At 35.1% G+C, this 21,074-nt stretch overlaps 1 protein-coding gene across 1 annotated transcript in view; it reads left to right on the top strand.

The window, feature by feature from the left end:
- Positions 1-15,376, top strand: part of LOC141437178 (uncharacterized) — a 64,525-nt gene extending 49,149 nt beyond the window's left edge. Inside the window, exon 3 of the mRNA XM_074100438.1 lies at positions 15,327-15,376. Coding sequence (XP_073956539.1) covers positions 15,327-15,376 — 50 coding nt within the window. The remainder of the gene's footprint in view (positions 1-15,326) is intronic.
- Positions 15,377-21,074: the final 5,698 nt, after the last annotated feature.

Raw genomic sequence — 21,074 nt, 5'->3', positions numbered from 1 at the left:
ACTGTAATTGTTTCCATTTATGTATGTTAATTTCCTCTGTGTTGTTTACAATATGTAATTGTACCGAATCAAATAAATAAATAAAAGGTCGGGAAAATTTACATTTTGGAAATATTTCGTTGTCATGTAATTTATTAAGTAGGTATCGATATATTTTTAATACCAAAAATTTAATTTAAGATTGTAATCAACAAATTTGATCCTATCTCTCGCTTTTTTCGTGTTGAAGAGAAATGACAGATCAAAGTAAAGTTCAAATATTTGGAATTCAGTGAGTAGACCCAACACTAGCATTAAAAAAAAAATTAAAAGTTACTTTGTCTCACGGAGTGAGCAAAAAGCGATTTTGCTCACTGATTTCTCATAGCAAAACCTGCCTATTTGAGGTGCTGAGGTGAAAACATACTTATATACAGGGTGTTTCTGACCATGGGGCTTTAAATTCAAGGTTCGACTCTATCCACAAAACTAAGCTACTTTTGTTTTGTAACATTTTCAAAAAACTTCATCATTTATTGATCCTCGAAGTTTAATTGTTAAATCAGTGTAGGGACATGGCGGTGTTATCGCTGTCTCTTAGTACGGGGGCCTTGAAATATTTTTTGTCATTTATTTGACATCTCTAAGATAAATATTTATCAAGGTGCCGTTAATTTAGTATTGTATCTCATACATTGAAAATTACATTTAACATTGTATAAAAAAAAATAAACTAACAGTGGTCATATTTAAAAAAGTAGCAGAACAAAAGTAGCTCAGCTATGCTAGCAGAATCGAACCCTGGATATAAAGCCCCATGGCCAGGGACTCCCTGTAGATAAATACATACTTAAATACGTACTAAACATCCAAGACCCGAGAATAAACATTCGTATTATTCATACAAATATCTGCCCCGATCAAACCAAAACCATCTAACCAAATCAAATATAATAATCAAATCAAATGAAATTAATAACTTAATACATTTAATTTTATAAAGTACCACCACTGACTGGCTGACATACGACGAACAGTCTCAACCACTGCTGCTAGAAACTGAACATTTAGCAAACATACCTGGAATATAGTAAAAGTACACTAAGATGGGATTTTTCAAAACATCTTTGAGTTTGAAACTCTATTTATTATTTTTCTACTGAAAGATTTTTGATTTTAATTCTCTTTAATTCTGTTTTACATTATTTACTTTAAATATGTACTGTATTATGCAAACAAAAATCAAACAACTTCGTAAATATCTATTGATGGTATACATGATTACATCGCAACTGATCAAATATCAAACCTGCATTACAATAACATCCAGTCGTTACTCCGCAATCATTCTCTTGCACCTGATATTGAGTATCCTCAAAGACATACTTGTTTGTAATGTTAGTTGCAGTGTATACGTGAGGGCTCCTGTATCTCACTGTAGTGTCTTGTCCGTGAAGTTGACAAATGCCCGAGCCATAGGTGTTTGTCACCACTCGACCCGAGAGCTTGGCTATCTAACGTGTATCTTTCCTGCTACAGACTTTGGGATAAATTTGGGAAGAGGTGTTGTGCCACTCGGACGAATGTTTTATTCAGCTTTGTGAGACTATTTGCACTTCCTATAAATACGTGAGAAATCTACGGAAATGTAGCTATGTTTAAGTAACTATTGTTTTTGTAATAACTAAGATGTAATAAGAAACATATTTAGTCGCAACTGCTGACTTAATCAAATATTTATTTCAGTGAGAAAATAAGCGATAACTATAACGTATGTGCGGGAATATACGTAAGTAGGTACATTTCGTTATAATTACATAGGTATTTACCATTTCACTCATCAAAAGTGCCTAGATTTTTTTTATTCCTTAAAATTTTGAACATTTCAATAAAGGCATATCAAAAAATCAAATTTGTCTAGGGCTAAAGAGCATCACAAGACTTTTTTTGATGTGTGTATTTCATGTAAAACTCACATCTCTTTATAAACTGCCACAACAAAATAGCGTATAGCCCACACTCGACACGTCACTGCGTGTCCATAAAAAGGCTGGAGTTTTTTTATGGTCAAACGATTTCATCTAAATTCGAGTAACCCTCCTAGTAATTCTTTTAGTCGACTCGATTCTATGCACTTTATCCACTTTTAGTGCTTTCTTCGTGTATGTGTAGTACAGAGGGTATACTAGAATTGCAGAAAGTTGTTGAAGCTTAATTCCTAAGGGGCTGTTTCACCATCCATTGATTAGCGTTAACCGACGGTTAAATGTGATGCCGTCTCCGTCTATTCGAACAACACAAATAGAGACGGCATCACACGTAACCGCTAGTTAACACTAATCAATGGATGGTGAAACAGCCCCGAAATCTTGATGAATTTATCAGCAGAAGTCTCAGTAACTTTTTACAGTAGGTACAATGTAATTGCATAAATGCATTTTATTTTAAATTGAACTACACACCGTCGTAGAGTTGCTTGTCTGTCTGTTTTTTATCGGATACGTTTTGGTGAGTGTGCGCAGGAATTACATGATCTAATTCCTCCATCTCCATTTTGCCAACGGACTTCCAGGCGGGGGAGCGTCTTCACCCTTATGTAGTTAGTGTTTCATTGGCCCGCACGAAGCGGTTTGCTTCATCTTTTATAATGCGAACTGCTAAGGAATGGAATTCGCTTCCGTCGTCTGTATTTCCGCATAAATACAATCTAGGGCGCTTCAAGGCTAGAGTGAATAGAACTAAAAGAATTTCCTTGCTCACTCGCGACCTTACGATAGCTAAGCTTATGCAAAACATGCGTGTTCATGCAGTTCCTCCATCTTCAGAGTGACACAACCGTACACCATCCTACCAGAACCACAACCACCGTTTTAATTTGTCACTGTAACTCCCCGAGTACCCACATATATTTTATGAAATAAAACAAAACTACCTACAAATTATTAATACATTTTAACCGTCCTTCAAAACTACCTTGATTTTTATTTATTTACTGTCAAGGCATGTTTTATTAACTACCATTGCTGATATTGGATCCAAGTCGTAGCAAGGGAGATGAAACTAAATTTACCTGCTCATTAATAATAGACCCCATACTGTTGTATCTAATTATCTCCATGTATTCTAAAACATTGCGACGAAACCCCTTGCCACAATAATGTAACACTTCATACGAATCTGAGTACGATAAAGAATGATTTAATTCCAACAAATGTTTGGCAAAATCCGACTTATCAGGATGCTCATTTCTATATGCCGAAACATGCTCTTTAAATCTAGCATTCAAACTGCGACCTGTCTGACCAACATAATAGTCATTACAAGTGAGCTTGTATACACCCGATCTAGTTCCTTTATCTACCTTCTATTTGTTGTTACAAAGTTTAGAGTGCAAAGAGTTGTTAGTCTTAAAGGCTTCCTTAACATTGCTTGATTTTAAAATACCATAAATTCTATCAGACAAACGACCAACGTATGAAATGCTACACCTATATTTGTTAGAATACTGTGAAGGCAACACGGCGTAAAGCATGCTATTCACTATCCGTGCCTGCTTCTTCTGAACCAAACTATTTACCATTGATGTAGTATAACCATTTGACAACGCTATCTGATAAATAGTATTTAACTCTAAATCATAATGTTCCCTAGAAAGAGGTACAGTTAACAATCTATGTACATAACAATGAAACGCTGCTAATTTATGCTGCCACGGGTGATTAGATGATGCTGGTATGCGTGCGCGTGTTGCAGCAGCCGTCGAGTCGCGTTGCTCCCAGAAGAAGGGTTGGTTAGCCCAGAACATGTCGAACCAAACTAGATTTCAGACGTGAGTTATCTGTTATGTAATCATGAAAAATGACTATCCAACTTAGCTAACAGGTTATGTTACAAGTCTGTATGCAGCTTAAAGTATATTAGTCTTTCATAAGGAATAGAAAGTAGTGTTCTAAGGGATTGGTTCAGCATAAGCCGAGTCCACGCAGCGAGTCGCGAGGCCCTACACTTAAGCCGAGTATAGACCTGCAAGAAAAATCGTGCAAGTTGCATTACATTGCGGCGCTCGATTGACCACTACAAACTCGTTAGCTTTACGGCCTCGCAATGTAATGCAACTTGCACGATTTTCTTGCAAGTCTAAACTCGGCTTAACGCTTTATACTTATTTATTTATTTAAATTACGGCACTATTGTTACTACTAAAATAGATCTGTAAAATAAAATATAACACTTGCTCAAATAACAAATACTATTAGTAACATTTTAGCGCTGTTTTCCTTAGACTTTTTAAGAACTGAACTAGAAGTATGCAACGTTTCCTAATGTAGATAAAAATTTAAAACAACTTCCAACTTTGACAGTGTGCTGTGAATTATCGCAGTCCCCTTGGTGTCATTTGTAAAGTTCAGGACAAGTTCGGTCACGAGGGGTATTGTGGGAGATGCAAGTTCGCTTCTTCCTATGAGAAGTAAGGACGTTTCGAGACTGATGAAGTTTCCCTCGTCGCTTTTAATGTATTTTTTGGTATCAGACCAAATACTATTTCAAGGAAAACTGTGTCAGCAAGTTGTTTAGTTTAAAATTAATAGTGGAATAAAATCTGAGCAGAAGCGAAAGCGTAATTATATGGTAAGTTCTGCACAAATAAATAACTCCCGCGTGTATCAACATCAATTCTGATCATTTATTTTTATTTACTTATATATAATAATATTGTAAGCAATAAGTTTGCACAGGGGTGCAAAACTGCTAGAATTAAATGAAGACTAATTATTTATTTAATTTTCCTACTAGGTGCTAACAAGTAAATAAACATTATTATTTTGAATTAACACAATACACGCGCATGTACGTGCACAAAAACACACACACACACGCACACACACATACATATACACATACGCGTTGCATAGTCACAGAAATGGACTAGTCACAATAAAGCGAAACAGCAACATTTTTACTTACCTATCACTACTAATATTAGCTGTTATGTAAAAAATGCTGCTATTTCGCTTTATTTATACCAGGAGTTAGTTTTATGTAAAGCTAAAGTTAGTTAATTGGTAGTAACATTAGTTAAATAGTTGATTAGCAAAAAGAAAGGCAACAAAGAGACAGAGCTGATTGAGTTTCTTACATTTCGCGTACGAGTACGTATTAGGTAGAAGTTTTAATTGAGTTTTTGCAACATCCTTTACTTTTGATGGTAGGTAATGGCGCAGATTTACCTCCTTTAAGCCCATTATGTTTAACGAATTTCCTTGATTAAATGTTGTTCTAATAAATCTAGTTATAGTATCTAGTATCTAGTATAGGTTCGGAGAAAACGTCTGACGATACGGTAAGAAATGAAAGATATTATGTATTATATTTATATTTATTTCTGGTGCAAAGGCTGTTCATAGCTATTCAACGCGGTATTGCCGTGAGCGTTATGGACACTTTTGTACAGGGAATGACAAGGGGAGAGTTATTTGACTAAGTTACTTTTGCTTATTGATAAATATAAATAAATATTTTTATTAATTACTTAATTATTTATTGAGAGCTATGCTCGAAGTTTCTTCGCGAGATAAAATCCGGATACAGAATCGAAGAACTAGTGTCACCGACATAGCGGCAATAGGCGGGCCACATCGCTCGAGAAAAAATAACCGTTGAAGGAGCAAGGATAAATTATCATTCATTCATTTATTCATTCAATTCGCAGCGTTGGCCGGTCTCCCACTAAGTGGACCGACGATACCGCGAGAGTTCCGGGTTACCACAACAAGTTGTCGTTCATTGTGGCGTTCTAAGGGGGGAGAACTTTGTTTAGCAGTGGACCTATTCTAGCTGATGTTATTATACTCAGTACAATGATATTCATCAAAGTCTGAAAAAGGACAAAACAAAGCTGAGGTGTAAATATATCATAATAATATACATTCCAAATAACACGTTACACATTGTCTTGAAAAGATATCACTACTTGTTGCTAACTCCTCACTCTGTCTTCACTTCACTTTTAATGAGTATCGTATCTTTGTGATTTTTAGCAAAATTATTGTACACTGAGGTAATAACTAATAGAGTAGTAATATGGGCTCTACAGCATATATAGCGAGTTGGGCTGTACGAACAGTCTAGATCAAGGATATATAAACACTACCTTGTCATAATTTATATGTCTTCTTACAATTTTTGCAATACAAAAGTATAAACATAAAGAGACAGCGACAAGATTGTAAACACCCTTTATCCTTACATGGAACAAAGCAATTTTGATTATTAGAATTATGATGATTATTATTTTTTTATTCATAAAAAACAAGTTTGTATTAATTATGGTATTATTCACTATGCCATGAAACCACTAAAAATTTTTTTTCAATATGGATCATAACATCTGCTTATTAAGGGGCTATTAGATGTTAACAAATACTCCTTTGGCTTATCCTTTCTTTTAATTGAGCCTAATTCTAGTGTCTTGATTAACTAAGAGTGGCATTGATCACTTTTTTACAATGTGGTCTAATTCCAAAACCATTTCGAGGAAAAGGTTTATTAAATAATTTTATAATATTTTTGTAAAAAAATACTATTTAATCGTGTTTGACTTTCATCGTTAATAAACGTTATATAACTAATCCGCTAATATTTTAACACTGCCAGGTGACAGAAGACTCTACGTTTTTTTAAATAATTGTGATGGGCAACGAAAAACGTAGTTTTTAACGCCTTGGCAACATATAGCTATGTATCCGGTAACTTCTAAACAGGGTAAAAAATTTAAATTTCAACTAAAACCAAAATCCTTCAAATACGTGTCTTAAATTCGCCTATTTTATGAAAAAAATATGTAATAAAAATAAACATTGTTTTTTTTTGACCAATGCCAATTGCCAAAGTGGCTCGTTCATGTATCAAATATAAGATTATAAAGTAATTTTTACTCTATTGGTTACTGCTGCACCTTCAGTGAATAAAAGTTTGCATCAAACGAAAATATTACATTCATTTTTGAACTAAATTCCGCTGAAGAATTCGTATTTTAGCTTCGAACACAAACGGCCATTATTGTGTTTTGCGTGATTTACTCTTCGCAATTCCTCTTGTCATTGAGAAACAGATTTATTGAGAGCTCCCGGTTTTTCATAGATGTCGGAAAATAATTTTCATTCCTATTGCTTCTGCTTTTTTATACCTAGGTACGTCATTTTCATGAGACATTTGAACTAACATTAACTACAATGTTTCCTACAATATACGAAAAAAATAGTATGCTCACTCTAGTATAATTAAATAAGGTCGAATTGTATTTCATTTCGTGATAAATTCGCCCCTTTTTCGTCGCTACACTATAAGAAAGAATTAAATAACGTCTAGTCTCAATAGACTCTTAATCACTTAATAATGAGATGAATTCAAAATCTTTCAGCCATCAAATCAAGTCCATTGAAATTAAAATGTAAAAAAATTCAATTAAGAGACCTTAAGCAAAGCGGAAGGACTCCAATTAAAACTATGTCTTCGTTGAAAAACTGGCAAGAGGTAAAGAGGATAGACAGTCGAGCACTGAAAAGCACTTTACGGCCGGTAAAATTAAGGTTTCAAAGGATTGGAATATCGTCAAATTAAAGCGAATTCGCAATAGAAAAAAATATACGAAGACCAACGGAAAACACCCTTGAGTTAATGAATAACTCTTTCACGAAATGTATTTAATGATTACCGAAAATTAATCTGTTTGAACCGTTTTCATTATTCATTATAATTTGAAATTTAAATTTTCCTTATTTTGACGAGGAAGGTTTCAGGTAACACGGCTATTGATGCCACCAAATTAGACATTTACCTACTCAAGCAATGTCTTTTCAGTATTTCTTATTTATAAGATAAACGTACGAGTGTTCGGTCACTGTCCCAATAGTTGACATTTTAAATTTTATTTCATTAGCAATAGAGGACACCAAGGTCTCATTTATTTATTTTTTCACTAGCGTTTACCCGCGGCTTCGCACGCTTAAATCATTAGACACAGTTGAATCGAAATTCCGGGATTTTATTAAATTCTCGTAGGAATTCCCTAAAATTACAGTGTGGTTTTGAATATGCCAAATTTCATGACCCAGCTCTAAACCCAGCGGTTATTTCATGATTTTATCCCTATCCCGTGGGAATATTGGGATAAAAAGTAGCCTATGTGTTATTCCAGATGTCCAGCTATATACGTACCAAATTTCATGACTCTAAGCCCAGCGGTTATTATTTCAAGATTTTATCCCTATCCCGAGGGAACATTGAGATAAAAAGTTGCCTATGTATTTCAGATATCCAGCTATCTACATACCAAATTTCATGACTCTAAGCCCAGCGGTTGTTATTTCAAAATTTTATCCCTATCCTGTGGGAATATCAGAATAAAAAGTAGCTTATGTGTTATTCCAGACGTCCAGGAACCGACATACAAAATTTCATGACTCTAAGCCCAGCGGTTGTTATTTCAAGATTTTATCCCTTTCCCGTGAGAATATTGCGATAAAAAGTATTCTATGTTTTAATCCAGGTTATAAGCTAACTTTTTGCCAAATTTTATCAAAATCCGTCCAGCCGTTTCAGCGTGAAGAAGTAACAAACATTATAATCATTCACTCACTCACAAACTTTCACGTTTATAATATTAGTAGGATTCATTTATTTTCTTGCAGGTGGTAGAACCTTGTGCAAGGTCCGCCCGGTTTGCTACCACTGTCTTGCTCGCTAATCCTGCCGTGAAGCAGCAGTGCTTGCACTGTTGTATTTCGGCGTGGAGGGTAAGACAGCAGGTGAAATTACTGGCACTTGAGGTATCCCATCTTAGGCCTCTGGGTTGGCAACGCATCTGCAATACCCCTGGTGTTGCAGATGTTTATGGGCGGTGGTGATCTCTTACCATCAGGAGACAAACTTGCTCGTTTTCCATCCACTAGAATAAAAAATAAAATAAATGTGTACTCGTATTATAGTGTCGAGCTCTCGGACTTTTACCTTAATTAAGGCAACAATAGTGCACTATGTTTGAAACAAATCGACCAATTTGTGATGATACTTTAAATCGACTTAGGGCCGGTTTCACCACCAATTGATTAATTTTATTTGACGGATAAAGTGATGCCGTCTATTCGAACAAAACAACCAGAGACGGCATTACATTTATTCGTCAGATAAATTTAATCAATGGATGGTAAAACAGGGGTAACCTCCTTTTTAGGGTTCCGTAGTCAACTAGGAACCCTTATAGTTTCGCCATGTCTGTCTGTCGGTCTGTCCGCGGGTAAGCTCAGAGACCGTTCGTACTAGAAAGCTGTAATTTGACATGAATATACATATCAGTCACGCCGACAAAGTGGTACAAAAAAAAATTAAAACGATTTTTTTAGGGTACCTCCCATACACGAAAAGTGCGGGTGATTTTTTTTCTCGACTAACCCTATATTGTGGGGTATCGTTGGATAGGTCTTCTAAAACCATTGGGGGTTGCTAAGACAATTTTTCTATTCAGTGATCTGTTTGCGAAATATTCAACTTTAAAGTGCAAATTTTCATTGAAATCGAGCCCCCCCCCCTCAAATCTAAACTGTTGGGTGGAAAAATTAGAAAAAAATGAGAATGGTAGTAAATATATCAAATTTACAAGGAAAATTATAGCGGTTAAGATTGCTTGAGAATTACCTGGAGATTTAAGAGTAAATAGCAGCCTAAGGTATAAAATATACCTAAACTTGGAAGATTCAGTACACAATACGAAATCCTTAGAAAAATATTATTTGATATTTTCGTAATGGCTACGGAACCCTATACTGGGCGTGTACGACACGCTCTTGGCCGGTTTTTTATTTAATTGATTGTTAAGCCTCTATTAGTTTCGCATATGCTTATCTTTATTTTTCACTTTGTCACTTGACTTATACAGACACCAAACACAAAATGTATGTACATAAATAAATAATAAATAAAATATCATGGAACACTTGACACCAATTGACCTAGTCCCAAACTAAGCAAAGCTTGTACTATGGATACTAGGCAACGGATTAACATACTTATATAGACAAATACATACATATTAAACATCCAAGACCGAGAACAAACATTCGTATTATTCATACAAATATCTGCCCCGGCCGGGAATCGAACCCGGGACCTCAAGCTTCGTAGTGTAGCCTCAACCTGAGTTCTCTAACCACTTGGCCATTTGGTCGTCAAGTTACATAGTTTACAGACTTTTACTTACGAACAAAGTTCTAACTGACCACTAAAATTGAACGAAGCCTTTATATTGCGTTGCCTATGGCAAAAATGGGTTAGAAACGGTCAGTATTATGTAGTTTCATAGTGTCTTGTACTTGTAATGCTGTATATAACGTGACCAGACGTCCCGTTTTGAAAGGGACTGTCCCTTTTTTGATTACGAGTCCCGGTGACCCCAAAATAAAACCTAGACGCAAAATAGACCCGTTTTCAAAAATCGCACAAAAATTTAAGAGCCTAGCCGGCGGGCCGGACCTGAGCGGTTTGCGGGAGTGAGACCGCATCGTCGGTCGACACGACGGTAGCTAATGTCATCGCTCGAGCGCGCTATTGGTTGAATATTATTGTTTTTGACGAATTTTCATTAATTTCTAACTACATTACACCGTATACAGTAAGTATCAGAATCTAAACTTAATTATGCACTTCGTAATAATATAGGTGCTTTACTATACTGCTGTTTTGTTTCTTCTCATGTTGTAGAGAAATAAACTTTTTAACAAATTATATAATATATTTAATACGTTGTCTAATAGCGAGCTCTATTCTATCTCAGATTAGGACTATTTTTACGTACAGTCACCAGCATTAATATCTGCTACAGCGTGCAAAAATATCTGACACGTCCTTCCGGCCCCAGAAATAGAGTCGTATCAGATATTGGTGCTGGTGACTGTACCTTACTCTGGAAAAGTGAAAAGTTTCCACACGACGGAGACTAAGTTGCTGCTGCAAAAGGGAACTGCTAGTTAAGAATATTATTCGAGTGTGCACTTTATTGTACCATTCAGATTTATTATGTTAATGCATCAACTATAAATGCGTGTTTTCATGAGCCATGTTTTTTGCGCTTGACTTGGCCTAAACGCGTATAAAGCTGGCATAAAGTGTTAATAAATCTCTTTTAGTGGCGTGGTGTCAGTGTTTCTAGGCCATAAACACGGACACCGGTCAACAAACAATGTGCTTCGTGTTGAAGAAGAGCCATTCATTGTTCCGGCAAAAAGTGCTAACGCCCAGTGGCCGCTTATTGTAAGACTGGGTAGATTTACCTATGTCGTTTTGTACCGCGCCGTTCAGCATTTGGTATTTTAGCGGAGTACAAAACGTTGGACACTAAAAGTTAATAAAGTATGTTAGCATGTTTAACTGTTAGTTGTACATAAACACTTTTTTTTCCTTATTGTATAATAAAGAGTATATTATTATGTAAAACACAAAAATACACTATATCATTGAGAAATAGATGTGCTTGGGGTAACTTAACAAAAAACGTATCTGTCACGTTAACCTTTATTTCTTTTATTAATTAAACAACTATACCTACCTAGCTGCTTAAATCATCTTTTTGTAAGTAAATGCCATTAGTCAATGATGATGATAAGGTAAATATTGACAGAACAATAGAAACAAGAACACCATGCGACAGATGATTATATGCTTGACTTCGTCGGATTATACATATAATCATTACTTAAATGTCACTGACCGGTTATGAGCAAAAATAAATAAAATAAATTTATGTTTCATTTTCGTTTGGCAAAGGAAAATGTCAAGTAAAAGGTGTCTATGAACAAGAGGGGAACACGTTTAACTATTTTGTAAAAACTGTACCTACACGCTTGTAATAGTCCTAAGAGTCGCCTTATTTGAATTACAGAAAAAGACTTTTCATGTTATAAGAATGCTTAGTATAATGATAACATATCTAACAGCTCCCAAGGGACCTCAATTCAAACAAAGGTAATATAACGTGAAATTTAAGGCCAAATAAGAAAAATAACATAAAAGTGCTTTTTATCTCTTACTCTCGAGAGGAGACTTGGAAATATAATAAATCCAATAATACCACAGATGTCAGGTTACTGTGATGTTGGGTTTTTGTTCTTGTTTATCATTTAAAGTGCCTTTTGAGCATCCGACGAGGTACTTACCACAACGTACGTCGCTTCAACTCCTCGACAATTACTTGGAAAACAGGGGGAAATAAAGACATGATTCTCTGTAAATTAATTAACCATTACATTATGCAATAGAATTTCCGTTCAGGGATCTAACTAAATTGCCATGGAAATTTTTACATGTACATCGTGGTCTTTATTTGAGTGGTATAAAAATAACCGTACAAAATTTCATGTCTTTAGTCTGGGCGGTTGAAATTTCGGGATTTTACCTATTTACGTCGGGTTCAAGTTCAAGTTATATAAAAACGTTAGATATAATTTCATATTATAAACGTTCATTATGTATAATTACATTATATATAACATGAAACACTATAATTTCATTAAGTATATCGTTCGATTAGTATAACAGTTGTTTTATATACTTTTATAAGAAATAACATGTTTGTGGGCTAAATTCATATTATATAACATACATAAGGTATACCGCTTATAATACGTAATAACTTCTTATATAACATTAATATGATATACTATCACGTGATATATTTTGTTACTAAATACTTGGTAAATTTTAAACTATTAAAACCAGAAAATTTGGTGTTTATCACCCTTTAATTTTTGTATTGCAAAGTTTTACTTCAAAATTTGTGCTAGCGAGCGAAGCGAGCGAGCAAGACGGTTCGGAACTGAAGCGACTTGGATAGTTTAGGTTCAGAAAGCTAAGGCGGGAGCGAAGCGGAGCGTAGCTCCCGCCTTAGCCTTCGATGTTAGGTTTTTTTATAGCAGCGAGGAAACCGTAAAAGTGTTTTTTTTATTTATTTATATTTTTGAGCGTTATAGTTTCCGTTGTAAGATTAAATGAATGTTATATGTTGTTGTTGTTAGAGGTTGCGAATATTATATAATTTGATCGTTATACTCAATGTATTTATGTCCATAGCTCATTACATAATGAAACACATTTTATTTTTTATTTGACTGTATGGCAAAAGAGCAAGTGGGTCTCCTGATGGTAAGAGATCACCACCGCCCATAAACATCTGCAACACCAGGGGTTTTGCTGATGTGTTGCCAACCTAAAGGGCTAACATGGAATATCTCAAGTGCCAGTAATTTCACCGGCTGTCTTACTCTCCACGCCGAAACACAACAGTGCAAGCACTGCTGCTTCACGGTAGGATTAGCGAGCAAGATGGTGGTAGCAATCCGGGCGGACCTTGCACAAGGTCCTGCCACCTGAGTATTGGAATAAGAACCTAGTTATCACTTTGAACCGCAGGATAAAATTAAATTATCCCAAAATAGCATTTTTTGTATCACTGAATAACCTAACCATCAAAAAGTTGGAAAACCCCTGACTTTGTCAATTCAAAGTTCAACATCTCAAAAACTGCTGAATCGATTTTGATGAAACATGTCTAAGAGTCATCGCAAGAAAATCTGCTTTCAAATAAAAAATCGCATTCAAATCGGTCTACCTGTTAAAGAGCTACGGTGTCACAGACAGACAGACAGACAAACATATCGGTCAAACTTATAACACCCCTCTTTTTGCGTCGGGGTTGAAAATTAAGATAATAGATAGACTTTATCAATCATCTACTCCTTTCAGAAAAAAACATTGACTACTTTCCGAGAAGCAAGTTAAAAGCAAAGATAACAACAACAAACCTTAAAACTTTTATAAACAAAGCAGTGGCCTTTAAAATGAAATCCAATTTTGCTACAACCCATTTGTATGCGTACAATATTGATGAAAATGCGACTTATCTTCCAGTTCGTGTTTTAAACAACTTTCGGAAGCTGTAACCGGTCATAAAAATGCACAGTCGATAAAAATCTGACGTAAAACTTGGCGAAGAAAGTGAGATGAGGATAATTGAAAAACCTGATCTCTCATTAAAATCTCGTCCGTCCTTTTTAGAATTATACGCCATATCTCAGTCACGTTCCTGTTCCAGCCAGTTTTATGAGTCCAGTCTTTTCTACGAATTATCGCATTGTTTTAAAGAGCCGATGTGAAGTTGGTTGTTTGTTCACCAAAGAGATTTAAAAACTTTGATTGGAAATATTAAAGGAAAACTAGCTGACCCGGCAAACATTGTTCTGCCATATAAAAAGTGGGGGTCGGGGCGTAAAAAATATTTAACTATCTATTCTGATACCTACCAAATATTACACAAAAAAGAACAATCATAAATATCAGTAGAGCAGTTTCAGAGAAACGCAACTACACAAAATTTTTATGTACAAAAAATACGTAAACTTTTATGAACATACTTAAACAAAGATACACAATTACGTAGTAACTAAAATAAATAATGGCAATTCAGAATATATTCAAAAACAGCTCATTTTGTCTGTCGGAAAAGCTTTGAGGCATAAAATTCTTTTGCCGTTGTACATGAAATGCAAAAACGAAACTCAAAGGCCCTTTACGCATCCGAACGAAAACGGTTTTCGATGAAAAATTTATTGCAAAAATTTACAATGACAAATTAAACGCACTATTTTTTTATAAATATGTCTAAGGCGCAAAAATTTAAGCCGCAATTTTTTTACCGTAAGTAGGTACTTTACGATTTGACAATTTGTTGATGTTTATAATGCCAAGTAAGCTGCGCAACATGTTTATGAAAATATTTACAGGTTAGGAGTATTTTGAGTCTAATTTTGATGTGTGATGGGTTGTGATATACTATGAGAAACACTGAGCCCTTCAGCTGACCAGGTACTATGACTGTGATAAACTGGGTGTTTTCTCTGGCTGGAATAGCAAACGTGTTCAAGTAGTTTTAATTAAATCAGTGTGGAAATTTTCTTTACGCTGCTTTCTGAAGTTCAGAGTTGATTGTACAAGCATTGTGCAGTCAAGTGTAAAAATATTAACTATTCAAAATTTCAAAAATAAGTACCACGGACTAATAAGTACTAAGGCCGTAGTAACATATTTTGAGTGGTTCGAACAGATACTTATTTGTGCACTTGACGTACGTTACGGCAAAACAAAAACGAAACGCCTACGGCTCCCGAGCGACCATGTCTAATGCAAAGTTCCATTTACATGTCTATTTTTTTAAATTTTAGAACCTAGAACATTTAAATATTTTAACTACGAACGCATATAATTTTCATAGTCATAATATTGATGTATTGTTTATATTACAGGCAAGAACCAGTACGAAATTGCTGGCACTACATCCATGAGCAGAAAATAATGAAACGACGTTGCGTTTCAAAAGGCTTTTCGCAACACGCGACGAAACAGCCTAAATCAGGGTTACCAGCTAGAATTATTAAAAGACACAATACCAATTTAACAATGGATTTTTCTAACAAGTCGTGCTCTGCGTGGATAAGTGGAGAAGGAAAGACGACTCCAGAGTGGATGACTCTTTCCATATAGCCAAAAGGCCGAATGACTAAAAGAAGAACAACGAAAACTGTAAAGAACCCCAAAATACATTCTAATTCAAAAACATTTAATTCAGACCCTGTCTTTACTTAGAATAAATATTCTTCACTATTTAAGAGGTAAGAACAAAAAACACTCGAGCCTCGATTTGATGTAAGGGCCAACTTACTATGGAAACCCGACTATGGCCTTTAATTTTTTTACATAATAAATTACGAAATTATTAGGCAAAATGAAAATATAGTTTCTCAGTATGGGAATGGTAAGCTAACATATTTAAGAAGCATTTATGAACGAGGGGGTAGAAATGTTAATAGTCAGTGGATAACCCTAACCTAAATGCACTACGAACTTTAATGCTGCCTTGGCGTGTTAGAAAAAAGTTTAAAAGATCGTCCGATAAATAATTGGTGCCGGTGTGATTTGTGTGGAACTCGAACAGTGTTTTATTTGATTACGTAATTATTTCTGTAATGATAAAGTATTTTCCATATATATTATTACAAAACCACCTATGGTAAATGGATAAAGCAAGACCTCTCTTACAGTATGTACATAGTAGGTGCCGGCCGCCGGAGAGCGGCCAAAGATGATGAGTCAGACCAAAATAATTATACTCGTAAGACGACTTGAACGTGCGTTCTAGACTGGCCTAACACAAAGCGCTAAACTGGGAGGCACCTACAGCAGTTGCAGAATGACAAAATTGCGGACGTTCTTACAAAAAGATAGGTACCTACGGAACAAATTTTCTACATGCACAGCACCGCTTAGACGTTGTGCAGTAGTGTGTAGTATACCTTCTTAGAAGTTTCGTGCATCTCGTATTTTCTATGAACTTCTGACTGTGTTTGTGCATTTTAATATGTTAATTGAATTAATCAAACTTCACGCTGTACTAGGTAAGCTCGCGATAGTTAAATTCAAATTCAAAGAAGTAGTAGGAGGAATAGGCACTTTTACACGTCATTTTTAGGGTTCCATACCTCGAAAGGAAAAAAACGGAACTCTAATATAGGATCACTTTGTTGTCCGTCCCTCCGTCTGTCAAGACCCTTTTTCTCAGGAACGCGTGGAGGTATCAAGCTGAAATTTATATCGAATACTCAGGTCTACTGTCCCTTGGAGCTGTGAAAAAATCAAACTTCTAAGCCAACGCAATCATAAGATACAGCCGTTTATGCCGCAAATTTCCGCGAATTTTCGAAACTAGCAAGGGAATCAAAACCTACAGGGTTTTCCCGTGAACTCAGGATCTTGAGGTACGAAGCAACGCTTACAGCACGATAAAGGAAAAATTGCGAAAACCGTAAATTTTTAGTTACATCATAATAATAAAAATATTTTATATAGTTTTAAAGTTACTATCTACAGATTTGTACGGAACCCTCGGTGCACGAGTCTGACTCGCACTTGGCCGTTTTTTTTAAACAACCAGCACTTTCGTAAAGACCATCATTGCCAAGAAGAATGCGCAGCAGCCCTCTCATTCTGATAGGAGGCCTGTGCCCAGCCAGTGGAACGTATATAGGCTGGGATGATGATTACAGAATAAGTAAGTACTGATTCGGTTCGTTAAAGTAAGGTATCTCATAAAAGTAGGTACTGTGGGGACTGTAACTTAGTAAGAGCTTAGGTAATGGGGATCTACGCACGTGACTTTAAACTCAGATCAAGTAAACAATATATTTCTTCAATTATTTATATTTTATTGTAGAACTTGGTAGCACTTATAAATACATTTACATAGATGGTTCCAGCCGCTCAGGCTGTCGGGAGCAATCTGTGCTCCGACATGTATACCGCTGTCAATCGTTTGTAAAGATGAAATCTTGAAACACGGATAGCTACTGATATTAAAAACCGTCTAAGCACAATGACCTGATTTATAAATTAACTTCGTCTAGTACCAGATAAATATTGGTCAAAATTTCATGATTGACACTAAATAACCTGACCCAGTCAAGTATAATAAAAGCTTAATCTACATTACAATTACATACATAATCGAGAACTATAGACTACTACACTAATTACATAAGTAAGTCACTATATTATCAAGCTCCATAAGTTAGTCAATACTACATTATACATAATAAGTCAATCTAACCGGTGGTCAGTTTACCACCTGCCAGCGGTATACAGTCGTTCCTACAGTACCTACCGAACATTGTTCTAACGAAAAATAAACTGAACTAAGGGACAAACTTCACTTTACCGTTGGAAAACTGTTGGCCTCTTACATAAAGATAGGTCAATGGTTAATTTGCCAACTGCAAATAAGTTTGCAATCGCAGAAAATAATAATATTTTGTAATGTACACCTACATATTAACGACATACAAATTTTTTCTTAGTTGTGCTATAAAACTGCTTTCATAAGGTAAACGTCCGAGTTTTCGACACCCTAATGCGCAGTAGATGACACTCCGCTGTCACCTGTATTGCTAATGTCATAAAATTAAAGATGGCAACTATTGGAGCAGTGACGAGCACTCGCACGTTTACCTTACATAATTTGACGTTTTATTCTTGTAGGTACAATCTATTATTTTTCAGTTGCTGTTCCGTTACTGTACTTTCTGTGTCATTGTCATAGCATACCCGCAGCTGCTCGTACGGTTAACGTCCACAAGAAAGTTTTCCTTTCTGTTTGATTTAAGAACCCAAAGCTTTAATGGGGATCGGGGTTAGTTAACAAATCGTTACCTCGCTATGTACGTACATTAAAAGTCAGGCCACGTCCACCCTCGTTTACGTTTGGTTTGAGGATTTCAAATCGGTTGACTTCGTCTGAATTTCTTTAAGGGGATTCCAAGCCCCAATGACTTTCGATCTGAATTCCTTAGTTTTCTAATGTTTTTTGTAGCTTATGATATTAACAACAACGGCTTTAAGCAATATAGTATCCCATATTTACTTCAAAGTTCATTGTTTTCGAGATATTTGGCATCAAAGTTGAATAGTTTTAGGCCAAAAAACTGGTTTTCTGTCCATAACTTTTGTGTTCATTGATTTCAAATGAAAACCCTCGACCAGTTTTTAGAGACGTCAAAAACGAACCCAAATATGCAGATTTCGTATATTTTAGATCTTTCACTTCAATAAAGATACTAAATAAGTGTGTTTTTAGACAATGTTTAAAAAAGATCATACAAAATTAAGTATTCATTATTTTTCAAAATACGGTAGACAAGAATGGAGATAAAAAATTGGAAAATCGATAACCGTTTGACTTATAATTCTATCTGTAGTGCAAAAGTAGGAGATACGATTCAAAACTTGTCAAAAATCGATGCAAACCTCGGGTAGCCCCTTAAATGGACCATTAAAACGTATTGCTATAAGTACCTTCAAGTTCACATATTGCTTTACACTGAACTGATATCTGTCCAGGAAACCAAGTTTTCACACTACCATTCGAAAGTGGTGAAAATGAATACAAAATGTGTAGCTCAAGTTAAATTCTCTACTCGTTGAAAAGATTTATTAAAATCATAACTTTCTCCCCTACTTGTATTATAGAAAGTGATGTGATTAAAAAAAAAACTACACAGACTACTGCCAAGATCATAATGCTACTGCCTTTGCTCGCGGCTTCGCATGCATGGAATTCGGTTATCGCGCGCCGTTCCCTAGAGAACTGTGCATTTTTCTGGGATAAAAAGTAGCCTTTGTCACTCTCTGGCCCATAAACTATCTCTATGCCAAAAATCACGTCGATCCGTCGCTCCGTTTTGACGTGAAAGACGGACAAACATACGAACACACAAACATACATAGATTCCAAGATTATAATTTTCGTCTAGTGATAGTAATTAATTACTCACAAAGTTATTCTATTTACTTTAACAACTTAATTCGACAAGATATCAACTTCTATTCTAATAAAATAAAAATAAAAGATTAATTTTATAATTTTAATCAGATCTAAAATTTAGATCTTAATTAGGATACGTTAAATATTTTGCAATAATGAATTAACTTGTTTTGTAATTTTTACATCTTTTATCACGGATGATTATTTTTGTTCTCTATAATCAAGGAAAGATAGCATCTTAAACAAAGAGCTTAGGTACCTATTATCCAACAAATGAACATCAAGACGTCAAAACCACGACATTACTTAGTATTCTTTACACACCTTTCTTTAAATCACGTCCGTCGGATCCGTATTTAAATTTCATCGCAGGTAAAATTAAATTCCCCTACATGCACAGCGCAAGATAGCATCTGAATGGCGTTAATAATTTAGAAAAAAATATATATTAAATCGTTCTCTAACGGAGGGTTAGTCAGCGTCAGACGCACCCTAATACCTACTGGGTCCCAACAAAGACATGAAAAATGGTCGCTAGTGAGAAGACGTGAAAGGGATAAAGGTACCTCTTATCTGTTGGAGATTCAACATCGTGTGTCGGAGCCGTCGGAGCATTCACGTTCAAAGCTCTTTTTTAGGGAATTGTGACTGCAAACGCGGTGGGCTTGGCCATGTTTTATTTACATTTAGCGGTTAGTTTATGTATTCATGTTAGTATAAGATTCAAATGAGATTTTCAAAATATATTTTGGCGTATTTTCATTTGGTTTTGCCATTCATAAGATTATTATGGCATTATTATGGGAGGTGAAGAATTCAAATTGTTTGGAGATAATTGATAATTAAATAAGTACTACTTTTTAATACGATACACACATACACACACATGCATGATCGCATACCCATAACATACAAATAGTGTTTTATGTTAAGTACTTAAGTTAAGTTTGTAATTTTCCCGGTTTACTAATTTAATATGTATCTATGTAGTTATAGAAGAGCGAGGCCTCCTGACACAAGTTTATAACTAAATAGGGGGTCTCAACCTTGTTATTTCGATAAGAACTTCTGTAAAATGAAATAAAACAATAATAATTATTATTAATTATTATACATAAACTAAACATCTATAAATACCTAGCACCACAATACGATCAAGGCAGTCAAAATACTCCATAATCATTATTATTTATGTGGTTTTTATCACATATACCTATAGTGTTTTAAGTAGATTTTTCTTGTTAAGTTTAACAATAAAATATTTTGAGAAACTTAATGAGGGTGGTGCAATTCGATAGTTTAAAACTATTTTCCACTGAGCTCGTTGCAAAACAAATAAAATGAAATAAAGATTGTATCTATTATTATGTAGCTATTAATGATTTTTGTACAGACGACGATTTTGTATCTGAAGTAAATACTGACTATCGTGAATATTACATGCAGGTATTGACTATAATATTGATGTGCTTGTTAATACTTTTTTAAAGTTTGTGTATTAAGATTTAACACCTAAGCTTGAAGTAAAATAAGATTGAAGCGAGCTTCAATGCCCGCTAGACAATCAATCAATTCAGTTCTCAGACACCCTCTGCTGGATAAAAGCCACTTTTATTTTCACGACACTTAGTTTATTTCACTGGACTATATTAGATAATAACCCCCACCAATCTTTGCACGG

Source organism: Choristoneura fumiferana, chromosome 17, assembly GCF_025370935.1.
Source record: "Choristoneura fumiferana chromosome 17, NRCan_CFum_1, whole genome shotgun sequence".
NCBI lineage: Eukaryota > Metazoa > Arthropoda > Insecta > Lepidoptera > Tortricidae > Choristoneura > Choristoneura fumiferana.
The sequence above is the reverse complement of the archived record's forward strand: the minus strand, read 5'-3'. Positions and strand labels throughout refer to the sequence as shown.